This window comes from Suncus etruscus, chromosome 1, assembly GCF_024139225.1.
Source record: "Suncus etruscus isolate mSunEtr1 chromosome 1, mSunEtr1.pri.cur, whole genome shotgun sequence".
NCBI lineage: Eukaryota > Metazoa > Chordata > Mammalia > Eulipotyphla > Soricidae > Suncus > Suncus etruscus.
Window position 1 is genome coordinate 185,765,523 of NC_064848.1, and position 20,175 is coordinate 185,785,697.

The 20,175-nt window shown below is 48.7% G+C and overlaps 1 protein-coding gene and 1 non-coding gene across 2 annotated transcripts in view; both read left to right on the top strand.

Moving 5' to 3' along the window:
* The first annotated feature begins 1,750 nt into the window (after positions 1 to 1,750).
* Positions 1,751 to 20,175, top strand: part of SOCS7 (suppressor of cytokine signaling 7) — a 38,952-nt gene continuing 20,527 nt past the window's right edge. Inside the window, 7 exon segments of the mRNA XM_049779191.1 lie at positions 1,751 to 2,251; positions 2,253 to 2,834; positions 14,255 to 14,319; positions 16,961 to 17,065; positions 17,483 to 17,584; positions 18,762 to 18,892; positions 19,762 to 19,930. Of these exon segments, the coding sequence (XP_049635148.1) occupies positions 1,818 to 2,251; positions 2,253 to 2,834; positions 14,255 to 14,319; positions 16,961 to 17,065; positions 17,483 to 17,584; positions 18,762 to 18,892; positions 19,762 to 19,930 (1,588 nt within the window). The 5' untranslated portion in view covers positions 1,751 to 1,817.
* On the top strand, positions 11,811 to 11,917 carry LOC126025354 (U6 spliceosomal RNA). The gene has a single exon (XR_007501369.1). It is a non-coding gene; the product is annotated as a U6 spliceosomal RNA (small nuclear RNA).

A 20,175-nucleotide genomic window follows, 5' to 3' on the forward strand; every position in this document is an offset into this window, starting at 1 on the left:
TCTTTGACAGTTACCAGTTTTTGGGTGTCAGAGACTCAATGGGCTCAGAACATGCTTTGCATGGAAACCCGGGTTTACCTTTGCACAACATAATCTTCCTTGTACCTCCAGGAATGTATCATTTCAGAGCACCAAGCTAGGAGTAGCACTTAGGCACCACTGGTTTTGGACCCCAACCCAAAATAAGTTAAAAATAAAAGACTGTCAGGGCAAAGAGATAATATAGTGGGTAGAACTTTTTTTTTTTTTTTTTTTTGTGGTTTTTTCGGGTCACACCCGGCAGTGCTCAGGGTTTTTTTCCTGGCTCCGTGCTCAGAAATTGCTCCTGGCAGGCACGGGGGACCATATGGGACGCCGGGATTCGAACCGATGACCTTCTGCATGAAAGGTAAACACCTTACCTCCATGCTATCTCTCCGGCCCCGTGGGTAGAACTTTTTGCCTTACACGCAGTTTTCCCAGACTGGATCCTGGCATCCTATATGGTCACATATAAGCGCATATTCCATACAAACATAGGGAGAGTAATTCCTGTGTGCAGAGCCAGGGGCAATCCCTAGGCACCTGAGTGTGCTCCTTCCCACCCAAAAAATGTCTTGTTGATTTTCATTTTACATTGATAGAGGAAAATGTCAACCAACATTCACATCACAATTACATGCTTTGGTCAACTGAAACCACATGGGTACCCATAAGAGAACTAAACAAAAGTCAGTGAAAGGACGGGCTGGAGAGATAGCATAGGCAGCCTGTGAGGTGAGCACAGAGAGAGCCAGGAGTAAACTTAGAGCACCACCGGGTGTGGCTCCCAAAATAAAACAAAACAAACGAAAAAAAAATCAATGAAAGGGGCCGGAGTGATAGCTTGGAGGTAAGATGTTTGCCTTCAAGCAGAAGGTCATCAGTTTGAATCCGGCTTCCCATATGGTCCCCTGTGCCTGCCAGGAGCAATTTCTGAGCATGGAGCCAGGAGTTTCCCCTGAGCACTGCCGGGTGTGACCCAAAAACCACAAAAAAAAAAAAAAAAAAAAAAAAAAAAATCAACGAAAGGATTCAGTGAAAATGAGTTATAGACATTTGCAATCGTCTGTCTATCGCTATTGTTTGTAAAGGCCGTGCTATCTCTTCTCAGTCCAACATAGGCGTGCATGCATGTATTCCCTTTCTCCCTCCAGGCAGTTGTCTGCTCAACCCTTCTCTGGGCCTCAAATACATTATTATTCATGTGTCAATTCCCATAAATATTCACAGAATGCTTAAGGAAGCTCAAGATTGGGCAAAAAAAAAAAAATGAACTTGGCAAAGATCAGAACCAGAGAAGAGAATCCACACTCCCAGGGGCCCCAAGCACATCTCTTGAATGGGGCCACTTGAAGCTTTTGCAAGGCCGCTGCTGCACTTCACTTAACCATCAAGTAGAAGCACCAAACCGGGCCAGAGCGTCCAGGAAGTGAAAAACGCAAGGGTCGTCGGGTCAGGCTGGAGACCACCCACAAACAGCCGGCGGAACCGCCGCCGCCGCCGCCGCCGCCCAATAGCAGCCGGGGCCGCGCCCTACGTCATCACGCCTCGGGGCGCGGGGCGGGGCGAGCGCGTCCCGGAAGTGACGCGGCGGAGAGGAGGCGTTCCTCGGCGGCGGCAGGAGCGGCGGCGGCGGCGGGCCCCCCGCCCCCGTCTATGAGGCCGAGGCCGCGGCGGGGCCGTTGGCGCTGTCGCTCCGGGGGCCGCGGCGGGCGGGGCTCCGGCGGGGCCCGGCCTAGTCCCAGCCCAGCCGCCCGCCCGCCTTCCTGCCCTCCGGCCCTCCTTCTGGCTCCCCGATGCAGGGGGCCGAGCTCCGGGAGGGCGAGGCGGCGGCGGCGGCCGCTTCGTACCGCGTCCTGAGCCGCCTGCTGGGCTATGGAGAAGCGGGCCCCGAGCCGGGCCCGGCCACGGCCGCGAGCACGATCGCGCCGCAGCCGGCGCCGCTGCAGCTCCAGGGCCACCACGGCCACGGCCACGGCCCGCGCGCCGCCCGGCCGCCGCAGCTGATGGTGTTCCGCAACGTGGGGCGGCCGCCCGAGGACGACGACGCCGCCGCCGAGGCGGGCCCCGAGCTGGGGGCGCCCCCGGCCCTGCTGTGCCCCCGCCACCGCTGCGCCCTGGACCCCAAGGCCCTGCCGCCCGCCTGGGGCCCCGCGGCCGGCCTGGAGGCGCAGCTGGCCGCCCTGGGGCTCGGGCAGCCGGCGGGGCCCGGCCTCAAGACGTGCCCGTGCCCCCCCGCAGCCGCCGCCGCCGCAGCCCCCGCCGCCCGCCGCCGCCCCGCAGGCCGGGGACGACCCCACCGAGACGAGCGACGCGCTGCTGGTGCTCGAGGCGCTCGAGTCGGAGGCCGAGAGCCTGGAGACCAACAGCTGCTCCGAGGAGGAGCTCAGCAGCCCCGGCCGCGGCTCGGGCAGCGCGGGCGGCCGGCTCCTCCTGCAGCCGCCGCCTCCACCGCCGCTGCCGCCCCCGGGCCTCGACTTGCTGCCCCCCGTGCCCTTCCCGCTGCAGGACTTGGTCCCCGCGGCGCGCTTGAGTCGAGGGGAGCCGCCGCCGCCGCAGCAGCAGCAACCGCCGCCGCCGCCTCCTCCAGGGCCGCCGCCTCCTGCCGGGCCCCTCCGGCCGCTCGCGGGCCCGTCTTCTCGCAAGGGCTCCCTCAAGATCCGCCTCAGTCGCCTCTTTCGCACCAAGAGCTGCAACGGCGGCTCGGGCGGCGGCGACGGCACCGGCAAGAGGCCTTCTGGGGGGCTGGCGGCCTCCGCCGCGAGCTTGACGGACATGGGCGGCTCGGCGGGCCGGGAGCTGGACGCCGGGAGGTGAGCCCCGGCACACGCGCGCTCGCGCGGGGTGGTTAGCCGGCTGACTTGCCTGCTGTCAAGACCCCCCGATCATTCATTCGTCCGAGGGGGGTTTGCTTTCCTTCCCCGGGCGGGCGCATCGTGGGTGGAAAGGGTACCCCTTCCCCCCCGGGCCACTGGCTGGCCGCAACCCAGGACACTTGACAGCTGTTTGTTAGCGAACCTCTCTGGCCCCGAGGTGCTTAGGATCTCCCTGTCCAGCTCAGCTTTCGCCAAGGCGATCTGAACACATAATAATTTAGGATTTAGGACCCTGTCCCAGGCTGACAATGTTTGGCGGTGAGCATGCAAGGTTGGTGTTTGATTTGGGTCGCTTAACGCTCTTGTGTTCCAGCACCCATCCCACCGCCTTTAGGGCATGCAAAGGCCGTGATAGAGCTGGACAGTGAACGGTCAGACAGCCGGTTTTCTCAGGTCGGCTTCCCGGGTCAGTCCCTTACTTAGATCAAACTGATCACAATTGTCTGTGTAGGCCCCTATGAAAAGGGAAAATCTCCGTGAGGATTCTGGATATGAGCTGTGGGGGTGCCAGGCACCAAGTTTTTCCCTGCTTTTCCAAGGAGAGCATTGCTCTTGTGTGTCCAGTGTCAGACCTATGATACTACTGGCCGTTGTGGTTGTCAAGCTTCCCCGGAGGTAACTGCCACTGTGATGTGTGTACGTGTGTGTGCGTTCCCCCGCTGAGTGGTGTGACCCAAATGATGGATTCTGGAGACACTCTACCTCAAGATTGATGAGAAAGTGATGGAGTCATTGTGCACCAAAACCTTTGGAGACCTTTGGGAAAGGTTAGGATATTCCAGGGTCCCAGGATTGGAGTTTTCATAGTGTCTCCCCCTTTCTGTTCCTGAAGTAGGAGGAACTCACCCATTGACTTCCTCCTCTTTCTCTTCTCAACCCCACCTCCTTGTTTGGGTGAACCCAGGGGCTCACATGTGCTAGGCAAGCACCCTGCCTCTCAGTTATACTACCCCCCCCCCCAGTCCAGGGATGACACTTCTCTTTTCAAGGGAGCTTGGGTCCTCCAGAGCTAAGCGTGGGTCATTTTGACTTAGTTCCCTTTCTAAAGAAACACTGTCCCAGGAGGTCCTCTTGGGCATCGGGCCAGACCCATGCTCCTAAAGAAATACCCTTCTGTAAGCATTCCCGGTGAGCGGGCCGGTGGCTCAGGTCTGAGGTGTGTGGCTGCTGAAAGGGCTCGTTTGTGATAGGCAATGCTCCACTTACGTGCCCTTCGATGGCGAGGGCAGGATTGAAGTTCTGGGTGAATGACACAGGTTGGATTGCTAATTTTCTTGTGATGTCCCTTGCCTTTGTTCCGTATTGACCAGGATTTGGTCTAAGATTCCAGAGCCACCAAATACGAGGGGTGGCGTGAAATTAGCTGTTACGATGTCTAATAGATTAGGAGGAAGAAAAGGCAAACAACATTAAATGGGTTTTTGCCTTCGGAAGCAGAATTTAATGGTCATTGGCCACTCTGTCCCCAGTCCTCACTCTTAAGCACAATACAGATTTCTGCTGCAGAGCAAATTGGGCTGTAGCTCTGCAAAGAAGCTTAGTTCAGGGCACTGGAGAATTACATTTTTTGGTCCAAAGGCTTTTTCTGATGAATTGGAGAAGCGCTTGCTGTTTGTGTGTGAACGTTTGCTTGGCTGCTGTTAGCAGGCTTGTTGAACAGGGAATGAGAAATCTAGGTTCCTTTTAGAACACCAGGATCAGTGGCTGTCTGAGTGTAGGCCAGGCTTGTCTTCTTTCATGCTTTCCCTTTGTTTTCATCTGTAAAATGGGAGTGAGCCCTGTCCCAGTCTCCTCTTCTGCAATAAAGACAACCGAAACCAAGATGGAATATTTTTGTGTTTTTGGAGACTTACTAATAAGATTGAACTGGTAGGGTTTCTTTTTTTTCTTTCTTTTCTTTTCTTTTTTTTATGCCGAGGATTCGGTACTGTTAGATTTGCTCGTTAGCTTTCCCACAGCTTACTATGTGCCAGTCTTGCTGGCAGCCTCGCAGCTGTGAGAAACTTGGTAAGTCTGGCCAGGGTAGTTGTGATTTCTGTGGCTCTGCTTCCCTAAGTAAGGCCACCCTACTGGGAGGACAGGATGCGTTTGGATCTTTAATTTAGCCCTTGATCTGAGTGGTAGGACTCGTGGCTTCTAGCCATGACAAATGTCCGATTTGCCAGAGAATATATGCCTCTCTCCTTGCTGTTGGTGGAGTTAATTATGAGGTTTCTCTTGGCTTGGCTGTGTAATTTGGAGCTTTCACCATAACCTCTGGGCACAATTCTCTTGGCTCTTCTCGGCCTCTACCTTTACCACAGCGAGAGCCAGAAAATTTGAACTTCCTACAGTCATTCTATGAGGCTCACCAGTGCCCACATCTTCACGTTATGTGGTGTGGCCAGGGGCCCTGCCTGTATAGTCTAAATCCTACTGAGTGAGTTTAGAGAACCTTCTTCACATGAAGTCGGCTCATCCGCTGATCAGGTTTCTGTTCTGGAGAACTGGGCTAGACCTTGTAACACACATATGTTAGAATTCAAAGAGTTGGGCTTGATGCCTGTGGGCCTTGGTATAATATACACTTGATATTTCTAGAGAGCCAGTGAAGTTCTCCTGGTCTGCTTCACATATGTTAAGCTGATTTTCTTTGTATTTGGTGAGATCCAGCATTTGATCTCGATATTTGAATGATCACAGAATATGTGCTTGGTGGGGAATGAGTACCTTGTTCATTTTTCAGGGCTTGCTTTTTCCAAGTTTACACTTGAGGCTATTACTGGCAGTCATCATAGCTGTGAGGTGGGAAAATGGAGAATACTTCGATGGTGGTTTCCTATCTGTTTGGGAAAAGAGAGAGCTCTGGTGAGAGAGGCAGGCTGCCTTGGCACCAGTTTGGGGCCCTGCTGTTGTGGACAGACCTGGCAGACATAAGAAACCCTTTTCTCTTTTTCACTGGGTCATCAGGCCTTATGGAGGTCTTTTGGAGAAGTAGCCTGACATGCTGAGAGCAAAATGATTTTCACGGTGTGGTGAGAATGTTTGGAATTTATATTTGGGTTTTGGGTCATACTTCATTGATCGTTTTAGCTATTTTCCCACAAAGTGGTGGCGGTTGGCAGTTCTCCTTTGGAATGAGCCACTGGACTTCAGAAGCTTCTGTTTGTCTGTTTCAGTCTGTCTCTCTCTCCCTTTATGGGACCCACCCCCACCCCCACTCCCGAGAACATCCAAGGTTTAGACCTTGGACTATACTTCTTGCTTTTTCCCTCGAAGTTCCCTCCATAGGCTCTTCAGTTGGTTTAGTATGGAGTTTTGGATTGACCTTGCTGCACAGATGTCTGTGTATTGGAACTAAAAATGAACACATGGTTTTTGTGCTTGTAGCACATGAACAGACACTGGCTATGACGCGTTGGAAATGGCACAGGCTGGCTGACTTGGCACTGTGTACTTTAGCAGGAGCAGAGGTACGTTGGGACTGCAGAACCCGATGCTTGGACATTCCAGTTTGAAAAAAAGGCGTTTTAAGTCTGAAGACATTGAGGTGTATGCTTGTGTGTGTGTATGTTGTGTGTGTATGTATGGGGTGGGGGAAGAGCAGGCCTATGGATGAGAGAGAAAGGACAATGTCATTTTATTGTTTATATTTTAGGTTTCAAGGAGTTTGAAAAGTGGCCAATAGTTCTATCAGTGTGTTGTCGGCTATCTAGTCTGGTACTTTTTAACTCCTTTCATGCCACGGATCTTTTGCTGCACAGTTAGTACTTTGTTGAGTGGAAATGGACAGTCATTTGATCTCATTGCTAATTGCAGCTCAAGCAAGTGTGTGTGTGTGTGTGTGTGTGTGTGTGTGTGTGTGTGTGTGTGTTAGTGTGTGTACATGAAGTAGAGTGGGCCGTAGGCTTGTTGCTGCCCCTTTCCTCTCTGTCACCTGCAGCAGAGCCCACCAATTCCCACCCTTCAAGTCTATGTTCCAAAGGTGCAAATGGTCCCCTGGCAGAGTGATAATGGTTAACTTGATACCCTGATGTTTATCTGGGAGGAAGGATACAGTAACACAGGAATGCTATACAGGAGAATTAGTGAAAAATGTGGTCCAGGGGCCAGAGTGATAGTATAGCAGATAAGGCTCTTGCCTTACACGAAGCTAACCTGGGTTTGATCCTTAGTGTCCCATATAGTTTTCCCAGTACCACCAGGAGCAATTCCTGAGTGCAAAGCCAGGAGTAACACCCTGGGAATTGGTGGGAATGACCCAAGCTCCACAAAAAAGAAGAAGAAATGTGGTCCAGTGTGTGGCAGAGAGAGAGTATAGTGGCTAGGACACTTGCCTTGCATTGACTGACCCCAGTTTGATCATCTCATATGGTTCCCCAAGCTAGGAGTGAGCCCTGAGTGTTGAGGTGTGGCCCAGAAAAGTGGTCCAGAACTGTAGTATTCATCTTGCCCTCTAAAGAACCAGCACATCCATATTAGAATAGGATTTTATCATTTGAAACTTTGCCTGTGTACAAAAGCAGATACAGAAAGCATATGCGCCGTAATAATGAAGTGCATGCCTAGATGCCCATCACTGAGCCTAACAAACAATGTCATTAGTACCTTTTAAGACCTCTGTGTGTTGCTTTCTGATTTCATCTCCCCCTTCCCCCAAGTCACCACCATCTTCAATTTGATGATAATAATTCCCTGACTTTATTTATTTTTCATACACGTCCTGATTGGTCTTTTCATAAATGACTCCCATTAGAATGCTCTCAGGATCCTTATGACAGAAATTGCTTTGGATTTGAGTTAGACAGTGTCTCCCTGAAGAGCAAAGGAAGTGCTTTATTTATTATTACCCTTTCAGCTCACACTTTCTCCTTCTCCAAGCTTCCAGCTCTTCGGCCCCCTTAGTTGCCAGAAATAAAACATTCCAGGACTCTCACATGGCGATGCCTGGGTTTAGAGTCATCTGTATTTCTTTTTCTAGATCCTAGAAACTATGATTTTCTTCTTCAAAATGCTGGAGGCGGGGAGATGAGCTGGAGTGGGAAGGCCTCTGCAAGATGTGTGCGTTTGGGAGCTGCGCTTGGTTCTTCAGTGCCTGGCACTGAACAGGCTCATCCCCAGCATGGGCAGATGGCACAGTAGTGCAGCTTCCTTTGAAAAGAGGCAAGCGGCCAAATGGCTGAGGTGTGAACCTTTTGAAAGGCCAGTGCTGGAGGTTTCTACTTGCTGGGTTTGAATGTTGTACCCACAAGTTATCAAATAAAAATCCTCTTGGAATCTCTTTGGTCTTCTGAGTTCATGTCCAGTGGAATTGACTTTCCATTTCAGTCCCTTGGTGTGTGGCATGAGGCTTCAGACTCATAAGCCACTTGAATAACAACCAAGGGAGACCACATGGATTGGCAAGTCTTTGATGCAGCCACCAGTTCGAATGTGCTGAGTGGGGGCCATTCCTAAGGGTGCATTTAATCACCTCTCAGTGTGGAGGAGGGTACAGGGTGAGCCCTACCACTCAGTGTTTCTTTTTACTTTTTGGGGGTTTATACATTATACCCAGTTGTGCTCAGGTCTCAACTCGTGGCTCTCTGCTCAGGGATCACTTCTGGTGGGACATGGACTATATGGGGTGCTGGGGATCAAACCTAGGTCAGCCACAAATAATGCAAACAAACATCTTCCCTGCTGTACTGTCTTTTGAGCCCCCTCTGCTGTTTTTGAGTAAAGTCTTTTGAAAAAAATTTTTTAGTATAACTTCTGAGATCCTCAGACTTCTATATTAAAACAATGCATAAAGACCTTCAAGGGTCAGAAAATTTTCGTAGGATTTTGGGTTGTTTTTGCTTCCATAACCATATCTTTGTGTATGTGTGTGTGTGTGTGTGTCTGTGTGTGTTTGTGTGTGTGTCTGTGTGTGTGTATGTGTTTTTGCTTCCATAACCGTGTGTGTGTGTCTGTGTGTGTGTTTTGTTTTCATAACCGTGTGTGTGTGTGTGTGTGTGTGTGTGTGTGTTTTGGGACCACACTCTGTGTTACTTAGTGCTTACTGCTTTCTCTGCACTCAATATAGGATGCTGGGGATCAAACCTGGCCAGCAGCTTGCAAAGCAAGCACCCTACCGGCCGTGCTATCACTCTGGCAACTTCATCCTCTATTGATAGTTAATATTTGGAAATAAAATTTTTTTTTGTTTTGTTTTTTCGGGCCACAACCATTTGATGCTCAGGTGTCACTCCTGGCTAAGTGCTCAGAAATTGCCCCTGGCTTCGGGCAACCATATGGGACGCCAGGGGATCGTGGTCCTTCCTTGGCTAGCATTTGTAAGGCAGACACCTTACCTCTAGCACCACCTCGCCGGCCCCGTTTTTTTTTTTTGTTTTGTTTTTTTGTTTTTGGACCACACCCGGCTGTGCTCAGGGGTTACTCCTGGCTGGCTGCTCAGAAATAGCTCCTGGCAGGCACGGGGACCATATGGGACACCAGTATTCAAACCAAACATCTTAGGTCCTGGATCGGCTGCTTGCAAGGCAAACGCCACTGTGCTATCTCTCCGGGCCCTGGAAATAAATTTTTTCATTTTTGTTTTGGGGACACACTCAGTGGTGCTCAGGGATCCTTCCTAATTCTGTACTCAGGAATTACTCCTGGCATTTTTTTTAATGTTTTTAATTTTTTATTTTTAATTATGAGAACAATGATGCAAAGAAAGAGGACAAGGTAAAGTTACAGTGGAAGGACAATCACCCATAAACAAAGTTCTCAGAAGAAATCCCCTTGCTGACGCCTAAATTTTGAACTTACAAAGAACATTAAGAAAAATAAAACAGAACCCATGTACAGTTACTTTGTCCACAAGTCCCCAGATTGTAGTATATTATAACTTTTCTTACAGTACACAAAGCAATATAAGGCCATGAAATTTATGTGACTCCTTAAACATTGAAGGCATAGTATTTTTTTTTACATTTTCATGCACATGCATATTAGTTTAAGTTAACATCAAAAGTTTAAGTGGTTTTTTTTTTTTTAAGGTTTAGAGTCAAAGGAGCACAGTAAAAACGGTGTTAGAGTGGCAAATATTGTTTGCATAGGCCCACCAAAATATGGGGGACATGGAAAGGAAAAGCCTTGGCCTAAATACAAGGAGACCCTACCCCTGAAGTTTCCTGGCATAAGACCAACTCTAGGCTCCAGGCAAACTAGCTTGTTCAATCAAAGTCATTGTCTGTAGTGCCAATACAGTTTTATTTTTCACGCAGTCTCTATTGTTGGCATCAGATTTCTGTATTTTTTTTGTTTGTTTTTTTGATTTTTGGGTCACACTCGGCAGTGCTCAGGGGTTACTCCTGGCTCCATGCTCAGAAATTGCTCCTGGCAGGCATGGGGGACCATATGGGACGCCGGGATTCGAACCGATGACCTTCTGCGTGAAAGGCAAACGCCTTACCTCCATGCTATCTCTCCGGCCCCAGATTTCTGTATTAATGATCCTGGAATCTGCATATCCTATATTAAAGTCAGGCTGGTGTGGAGCATCCTCTCGTTTCACCTCACAATTAAAGGGCAATGCAGAAAGCCCTGTCCAGTAAGCAGGTTATTGTTGTTGTTGTTAACAGTCTTCTCAGTGTTAAGGGAAGTCTCTTTTTGAGTCGATGTCTGAGCAGTGGTAGGGTCTTCCCTGGTAGAGAATTGCTTCCAGGTGATGTTATAGACAACCTTGGATGTTTCGTAGATGGCTTCCATAGATCAGGGGTGAATGGAGAATGCCCATTCTTCTGAGGCCTGTGCCAGGTCATTATGTCAATATTCAACTCCTGGCATTTCTTGAGGAACTATATGGATGCCAGAATTGAATCTGGGTCAGGTCAGCAGTGTGCACGGCAGGCACCCTGTTTGCTGTACTATTGTTCCAGCCCCTTGGTAAGTTGTTTTGTTGTTTTAGGGCCACGCTTAGCTGTGCTTAGGACTTGCTCCTGGCTCTGCACTAAGGGATCTTGGTGGACTCGGGGAGCCATATAGATGCCAGGGATTGAAACCGTGTCAGCCGCATGCAAGACAAATGCCTTTACTATCTCTTCAGCCCTGGAAAGAGTAGATCATTAACTTTTTTTTTTTTTTTTTGGTTTTTGGGCCACACCCATTTGACGCTCAGGGGTTACTCCTGGCTATGCGCTCAGAAGTCACTCCTGGCTTGGGGGACCATATGGGACGCCGGGGGATCGAACCGCGGTCCATCCTAGGCTAGCGCAGGCAAGGCAGGCACCTTACCTCCAGCGCCACCGCCTGGCCCCAAGAGTAGATCATTAACTTTAAGTCTTTAAGATGAGAGTAATTTTGGAACATGAGCCAGATATAAAACTTAGATGCTCAATTTTGGAATGGAAAATTTTTTTTAAATTTGGTTAATTGATTTAAATCTGACTAATTGAAGTATAATGTATACAATAATTTAAAATGTTTTATTTTAGAGAGAAATTAAGGCGTTTGTCTTGCATTTGACTGACCCTGGGTTCAGTCTCTTGCACTATGTAGAGTCCCCTGAAGCAATACCAGGAGTGACTCCCTGAGAACTGCTGGCTGGGCCCCCCCCCCCCGACCCCCAAATAGAAAATTAAAAAGAAATGCAGACCAATGACATAGTACAGTGGGTAGGGAGCTTGCCTTGCACATGACCGACCGGGTTTAATCCCCGGCATCTCATAAGGTTCCCCCAAACCTGCCCGGAGTGATTTCTGAGTGTAAAGCCAGGAGTAACCCCTGAGCATTGCTGAATGTGGTCCAAAAACCAAAAAAAAAGAGAGAAAGAAGGAGAGAGGGAGGGAGGGAGGGAGGGAGGAAGGAAGGAAGGAAGGAAGGAAGGAAGGAAGGAAGGAAGGAAGGAAGGAAGGAAGGAAGGAAGGAAGGAAGGAAGGAAGGAAGGAAGGAAGACAATTTTGGGTGCTCGCTTCGGCAGCACATATTCTAAAATTGGAACGCTACAGAGAAGATTAGCATGACCCCTGCGCAAGGATGACACGCAAATTCGTGAAGTGTTTCATATTTAAAAAAAAAAAGAAAGAAAGAAAATGATTTTCGTTTTTTTTGGTGATCCACCAGGCAGTGCTGGGAGGGGGAAAGTATTGCTCCTGTTCATGGGTAGTTCCTGGTTTGGGGGAATCTTCAGTACTAGGGGTTGAATCTGGACCTTGCATGCAGCCAACCCAGATTCAATCCCTGGCACTTTATATGCTACCACCCCTAGTCTGGCCAAGATTGATCCTTGAAAGTCCAGCCAGGAATAAGCGTGGAGCACCTCTAGCAGTAACCTAAAAACCAAACCAGAGACCAGAGCAAAATAGTACATCAGCTAGGGTGCTTAACCTTGCACAAAGCTGAACTAGCTGACCAGTGGAATTCCTGGTATTTCATATAGTCCTCTGAGCCTTGCCCGAGGTGATTCCTGAGCACAGAGCCAGGAATAATCCCTGAGTGCATGCAGCCAACCCAGATTCAATCCCTGGCACTTTATATGCTACCACCCCTAGTCTGGCCAAGATTGATCCTTGAAAGTCCAGCCAGGAATAAGCGTGGAGCACCTCTAGCAGTGACCTAAAAACCAAACCAGAGACCAGAGCAAAATAGTACATCAGCTAGGGTGCTTAACCTTGCACAAAGCTGAACTAGCTGACCAGTGGAATTCCTGGTATTTCATATAGTCCTCTGAGCCTTGCCCGAGGTGATTCCTGAGCACAGAGCCAGGAATAATCCCTGAGTGCCCCTGTTATAGCACCCAAACAAACAAAAAATTATCAAATATCAGCTCAGATTTTTGAGCTGTCTTCCCCTGCTCAAATAATAGGATTTAAACATGATTTTTCTTTTGGTTGAGCTTTGTGTGCATATGTGTGTGTATGTGGTGATGCCCAGGAAGCTTGTAGTGTTGTGGGTGAGTTTCAGCCAATCAGGTCTGTGATTGAATTTAAGGGCCCAAGGATTCAGTGTTGCTTAGCCTTGCAGTGCTGGGCACCTCCAGGGATGCTCTCAGTGATGCTACAGGGCTCCAGTGCTGCCAGGAGAGAATCTAACCTGGACCAGGTTTGAGATAATCACTGTACTGTCTACCCTTGCCTGGATAGAGCTCAAGTTCTCATGAGGTGAGCTTTATGAGCTTTGTGCAGTCCTAGCAAAAAAATAAAAACCAAAACTTTGGATTTCTTTTATTCTTCACTGAAAAGCCAGTTAAAGGTGGTACAAAGTAAAGTTCCTTCAGTGTATCTCTTTTCAGGAGACGTGGTTTCTTTTGGGGGGGGGGGGGGGGGGGTGTCGGGTGGGATTCACTGGCAGTGCTCACAGGTTATTCCTGTCTCTACACCCAGGAATCATTCCTGGTGTGTGTGGGGGGACCATATGGGATGCTGGGGATTGAATCTGAATTGGCGGCATGCAAGACAAGTGCCTTACCCTCTATGCTGCTATTGCTCAGGCCCAAGATGTAGTTTTTGTTGTTGTTGTTGTTGAGATGTAGGTTTTTAACATGGTTCCCTGCAGCAGCAGCAGCAGCAGCCCCATCAAGAACTCCTGGGGAGACCTCTCTCTGCACCTCAGGGACAGGTAGGGTCCCTCTCTTGAGGAGTCCTTTCATTTGTTGAGGGCTTTGACCCATAAGGACCCTTTGTATAGAATTCAGAGGTCTTAGTGGTTGGCCTTTATGTGCACATGTTCGCAAGTCTGGGTATGTTCTGTGGTCCCCTTGGGGTCTTCTGCTTCCAGGGACTAGCTCAGACTGTTTAGAAATGGGCCCTGTCGGGACCAGAGTAAGATAGCACAACAGTAGGGTGTTTGCCTTGCATGCGGCCAACACAGGACAGACCCTGGTTTGATTCCTGGTATCCCATATGGTCCCCCAAGCTTGGCAGGAGCAATTTCTGAGCAGAGCCAGGAGTAACCCGCTGAGCGTGGCCGGGGCTGACTCAAAATTAAAAAAAAAAAGAAGAAGAAGAAGAAGAAAGAAAGAAAGAAATGGGCCCTGTTCAGGTCAAGAGCCTTAGCCTCAGCTCCCAAAAGGATTATGGACATTGGCTCCACTTCTGACTTCATCCTCCTAGAAATGGAGGGTCACTAATTACACCCAAGGTACATTACTCTGAATGTGCTGGATATGGAGAGATTCAGAGGGATTTCTCATTGCTCTGCAGGCTGGCAAATGTTGCAGCCATATCTATTTAAAGAATTGCTGTAATTATTTTATTCTCTCTCCCTCTAAATTTTAGGCTTTATTACAGAAATGTTGCTGACAAAGATTAGGGTATGATTTCTGATGCTTCCAGGCGTGAACGTGGTGGTGATTTAAGTGCCTCTGTGTTTCTCCTCCCCTTACGCTGTGTGCTCTCTCCCTTCCCCAGGAAACCCAGGTTGACAAGAACTCAAAGTGCCTTTTCTCCGGTCTCCTTCAGCCCCCTGTTCACAGGTAAGGACTGGCTGATAGCTGGAGGTGGGAATGTTGTGTGACTGCAGGAAACATTTGACAGCGCAGGTGCAGCGGACAGAGCTTCTGCATCTTCTGTAGCTCTTTCCCCCACCCCTGCCCGCTGGGGTCGGAATGAAGCTATTTTTATAATATGGAATGTGTTCTGGCCTTTGGCTGCTCTGTACTTTGAGGTAGAGACTGCTTGCTGGTAATTAGGTGGCCCTGGCAGTTACCGCGGTGCTTTAGTTCAGGACCATCACACATAAATTAAAAGTACGAATTACAAAGGCATAGGCTCACAGTACAGAAAGGGCTCCTTGGAAGTCATACAACTCCTGTCCCTGCCTCCATAGGAGCGCATGGATGATCTAATCAACACCCCTGGTTATCTGGTCTATTTTTAAAGACTCTGGGTACAGGGGATTACATGAACTCTTGTCTTATCCAATTTAGGGACTGTTAACACTTGCAGCTGTTAGAAATCTTCACTGTTTCTAAGTCTTCTCTGGAGCAGGAACACAGTTGCTGAAGTAGGAGCGTGTTTGAATGCACTTCGGGCCTTTGCCTCTCATTGGTGGGAGCCTTGAGAGAGGGTGGCCTGTGTGAACATCTGCCAGCCGTGGGGCTCCTGCTGAACAAGCTGTGACAAAGGAAGCCCTTTCCCACCCACCGCACGTCCTGGAGCTGAAGACCTCACTTTGGTCATGACTGAAAAGGCTCCCAAAGTTCCTGTTTCAAACGCTTTTTTTGGATCTTATATCTTCAGAAATATTATTGGAAGAATTATGATTTGGGAGAGACTGTTACTAGGAAGTGGCTGATTAGGCTTTGGGAACCCCACAAGGAGACAGTGCGTGAACTGTGAAGAGGAGTGGGGTTGTGGGCTAATGGACACGTGGAGAAGCGTCTCTTGTTTATCCTGTAAGCCCAGAAGGAAAGACTCTGAACCTGTAGCAGCGTCTTTCTCGTCAGTGACCAGCCCCTCTTCTTGAAGCACTGCCCACACCTATAGCTTCAGCTTCAGTGTTCTTATTTTAGACAGCCATGTCTCTGGAAGGTCCCAAATGAGAAGAGCTGGAGCTACACCTTAGACTTCTCTGATTCTTCCCAAATAACACTTGCAGAGATCATTGTCTTACTTTGCACAGCTCAGCTCTCGGTTAGCAAGCTGTGTGATATGTTCAAAGCTAGTCCCACCTTCCTAGAATTTCCACTCACGATGTTTAGAAGAGCTTTTCTGTTTATCCGAGTGACCAACCATTGCTATTTATTTGTTTAAAAGCCATGTATGCTCTCTCCGTCTGGAGAAAGAGTACATGGATAACTTGCTAAGAGGAGCTTCCTCTAAACATGACTAACTTTTTGGCTGACTGTGGAAATAATGATTAGGATTATAGGTGCACTTTTCAGCTTTCTGGCCTCAGCTATTAGGAGCTCATTAATGTCTAAAGAGATTGGTTCTCTTTTGAGCTTTTGTTCTGGAAAAATCTTTATATAGAAAACAAAATAGAAGTTGGGATCCATGTTGGGACCATTTATATGCCTGCAACTAACCATGCTGTTCTTGCTTTTTTCTGGCACTTGCTTTCCATGTCTATTTGGGCTTGTAACAAACTGCTTGCCTTGCTCCCTGGGCAGAAATTGGTATATAAGTCTGGGAAAATAAGTAATAATCATCCCATTTGAATAAAGAAAATCCCGTGTGATAATGATGTTCATTGAGGGTTTATGTTGCCAAAAGTATCACATTAAAATTTTGATTGTTGGGGCCGGAGAGATAGCATGGAGGTAAGGCATTTATCTTGCGTGCAGAAAGTCGGTGGTTGGAATCCTGGCATCCCGTATGGTCCCCTGAGCCTTCCAGGAGCGATTTATGAGCGTAGAGCCAGGAGTGACCCCTGAGCGATGCCATGTGTGACCCAAAAACCAAAAAAAGCACACACAAAAAACATTTTGATTGCAAGAAAAAATATTTATGGGGATAGATATCAAACTACATCTCTTGGTTGTGATGATAATTTTTGCAGCATATGCTGACATCAGTTCATTAATGTGTACCTGAAACTACTACTATGTATGCCTATGCCACAATTGAAAGGGAATGAGAGAGAAGGGGGCGAGAGAGAGAGAAAGAGAGAAGGGGAGAGAGAGAGAGGAGAGAGAGAGGGAGGGAGGGAGGGAGAGAGAGAGAGAGAGAGAGAGAGAGAACGAGAGAACGAGAGAATGAGAATATGTCTGAGCTTATATTGTCGGTGGCAGAACCAGAGTATCTTTTCCCATGTTTTTGTCCCTAGTATCTTTGACCAGTTTTCTAGTTTTGGTGGGGTTTTGGGGCCGCACCCGGGGGCGCTCAAGGTTTACTCCTGGATTCTGGGGATTAAACCCGGGTCTGTCCCGGGTCAGCTGTGTGCAAGGCAGACGCTCTACCACTGTGCTATTGCTCCAGTCCCCGTTGACCATCTTCTTAACAGGGCAAAGAATGGGCAGGATTTCAAGTGGGTTTCTGAGGCGTTCAGGGCTGCATTGAGCCCTGGGAGCCTCATGGGCTGTGAGCTTTGTGAGAGCCCCACTGCTTGCCTCCTCTGCTGGCCCTTTGCTTCCGTTTGCTTTTGGCCAGCTCTGACCTGCTTGCTCCCCTCAGGTGAAACAGTTTCTCTTGTGGACGTGGATATCTCTCAGCGGGGCCTGAGCTCTCCACACCCTCCAACTCCCCCTCCTCCTCCAAGAAGAAGCCTCAGCCTTCTAGGTATACTTTCCTCCCTTCTCTGCCTTTTAGCCCTAGTGGGAGGGTGAACTGTCTGGGTTTCTTTAGCCAGATATGTCCCTGGGTTTCTGCAGAGGACCCAGGTGTTTCTGGCACCCACCTTTGTCAATCTCCCTAAGCAGTCCTGTGGGGCTCTGACCTGCATGCTGGAACATTGGCTGGTCCCTAAGTTAGTTCAACCTCTATCTTGCCCTGAACCTGCTCAGGGAAGGCTGCTCCGGGAAGAGCCATACTTCCCTGCTAGCAAGCATAGTCTTACCAGGTTAGGATACTTGAAAGATTGGGAGAGGGTCAGGCCCACTTGCCCCTGGGAACTGCCTGATTGATGATTTTCTCCTCCTCACCTGGCTCATTCTGTGCTCATATCTCTGAACTTCTTGCTTTTGTTCTCTCTTCTAGATGATATCAGTGGGACGCTGCCTACATCTGTCCTTGTGGCTCCGATGGGGTCTTCCTTGCAGTCTTTCCCCCTCCCTCCGCCTCCTCCACCCCATGCCCCAGGTTAGCTTAGCTTAGAGGCAAGACTTGCAAGAGTTGGGAGGACAAAGTGACAAGACTTTTGTTGGATGGGGAATATCTATTTATGGAAATAATAGAGTTTATGAGAAAGCTGGACTCTTCCTCCCTTGGCAAGACCAGAAGTCCCTGGAAATGAGGCTGAGAAGTGTTTTTGTTTTTTTTTCTAACCTGTTTTCTTTATGGAGGTGAATTTTGTTTATTAGGGATAAAAGGTACTGATTTTTTCCCATCTCGTTGCTGCCAAGACTGTTTTGTTTGAATGTTGTTTTGGGGCCACATGCAGCAATGCTTAGGGGATACCTCCAGTTCTGTGCTTGGGGGTTACTCCTGGCAGTGCTCGGGGGCCACATGTGCCAGAGATTAAACCTGAGACTCCCGCATGCTTTGCAGCCTGTTGATCTGTGTCTTTGGCCCCGACTGCTGTGAGACTATTTTGCAATCCTTGAATTGATACCACTTAGTAAACTGCCTTAGTTTCAGGACAGTAAGGAGGTTTAATGCGTTGCTGATTTTCCTGGATACAAGTTGGGTTTTTGTTCTGCTTTGTTTTTGAGGTGCCAGGGGGACCCAGGGGCCTCAAATTATGCTGAGCCACATTCCTGGCCCTGTTGCTGGTTTTCAAAGCTCTGTGGGATTTTTTTTTCTTTTGAAGTTTTCCGTATTTCTGCAGCCTTGTAAATATGTACCAAGCATTGTAGCCCATACCTGCTTTGCCAGCCTCCAGTACCTATGGAATAAAATGAATGAAATCAGCATTCTTTTCCACTTGCCTGGCAAAATCGTTACTCTTCCTGGGCAAGTAAGCGAGTCACTATTTCCAAGGCTGTTTTGCCGGCACTTCACCTCGAGGTGGGAGAAGTTGGAATCGCTCTAGGCTGGTGAAGGCCCTGAAGTAGTCACCTTAGTCAGGTTAGTGAGCAGCCCCTGTACCCCCTTCCTGGGGTTACACGCCCCCACCCATCCTTCACAGCTTACACAAGCCCACACAGCTTTTTGTTCTGGCCCATCCAGCTCTTTCCCACTGCTTTGGCTTCTCCCCTTTCCAGCTTAGCTCTAATGCCTTGCCCCTCTTCAGTTAGCATCTCTGTTTTGGGTGGGAGGGTCTTGTGGTTGGGAGCAGTGAGAGGAAACGTGTGACTCCTGCCCTCTTGCTCCACAGATGCATTTCCCCGGATCGTTCCTCTTCGAGCCACTGAGTCCCTGCACAGCCAGCCTCCCCAACACCTCCAGTGTCCCCTCTACCGGCCTGACTCGAGCAGTTTTGCAGCCAGCCTTCGAGAGCTGGAGAAGGTAGGTGGTGCCTCAGACTGGTGCGCTCCCCATCCCATGCCAGGCTCTTTCATTATTCAGGGAGGAACAGTTATTTCTGGCCTCTGTATTTCCATTTCCCAGAGACAAGACAGTAAGCTGTGAATCTATCAGAGATGTCATGAAATTGTACCTTGGGGGAAAATATTATTGGGGGAGCGTGGAGGCCACACCCAGTGATACTTAGGGCTTACTCCTGGCCCTGTGCTCAAGGATCATGCATAGGATTTAGGAGACTCTGTGGAGTGTTGGGGGTCAAATCTAGGTAGCTTTATGCAAGGCCAGCACCCTACCTACCACTGTACTAACATGTCTAGCCCCTTAGAAAAAAATTTTAATGTGATAAAGAAAAGTTGTTGAGAAATGTTTACATAGTATAAGTTGATTTTGATAGATTAGTTGACCTAGATCCATTCTTCTTTATAGAGAAACGGAATCAAAGAATTAGTCTTCTTTGGCACTAGGTAGCACAGTGGGTGATTCCAATGCAATCCCTGACACTCCATATGGTCCCTGACCATATGTAATCTCTGAGCACCACTGGGTGCAAAGAGAGCACTTAGCTGGCTGAGCATGTGCTTTGCACTCAGGATATCCCCACACCATACATATCCCCTTAAGCACTGCTGGCTACAACCCAACAATTAAAAGAAAGAGAAGACTTAATCTTTTGTTAATTCAGAGGGTTAAAAGCTTGATGGTCCTGATGCTGCCTAAGTTGAGATTCTGAGCAGTTTTTACCTGCTGAAATGTTTTAGGGGGTGGGGGGAGTACTCTTACAATAAGATAGTGTTAAAGACTTCATTGTTCTCTATCCTGTTAACTTCCTCACTGCTTCTTATCTTTGATAGTGTGGTTGGTATTGGGGACCAATGAATTGGGAAGATGCAGAAATGAAGCTAAAAGGGAAGCCAGATGGTTCTTTCCTGGTACGGGACAGTTCGGATCCGCGTTATATCTTGAGTCTCAGTTTCCGATCACAGGGTATCACCCACCACACTAGGATGGAGCACTACAGAGGTAAGTGGTACTGGTACTTCAGGAAGCACCTTCCCCTTGGCCTTTACTGGCCTTTGCCAGCTGACTTTTTCAGAAGAAGGAATCCTGATGCCTCAGCTCTGAATACAGTGGGTTGTTGGGTACTTATTTCAGTCACTAGAAAAAATGCTGGTGAGGGTAAGCTCTAAGGTTAGAGCTCTAAGAAGGCTCTAAGGTTCCATAGCAAGTATTCTCAGCATTTGGTCTCTCAGAGGGACTAGATTAGA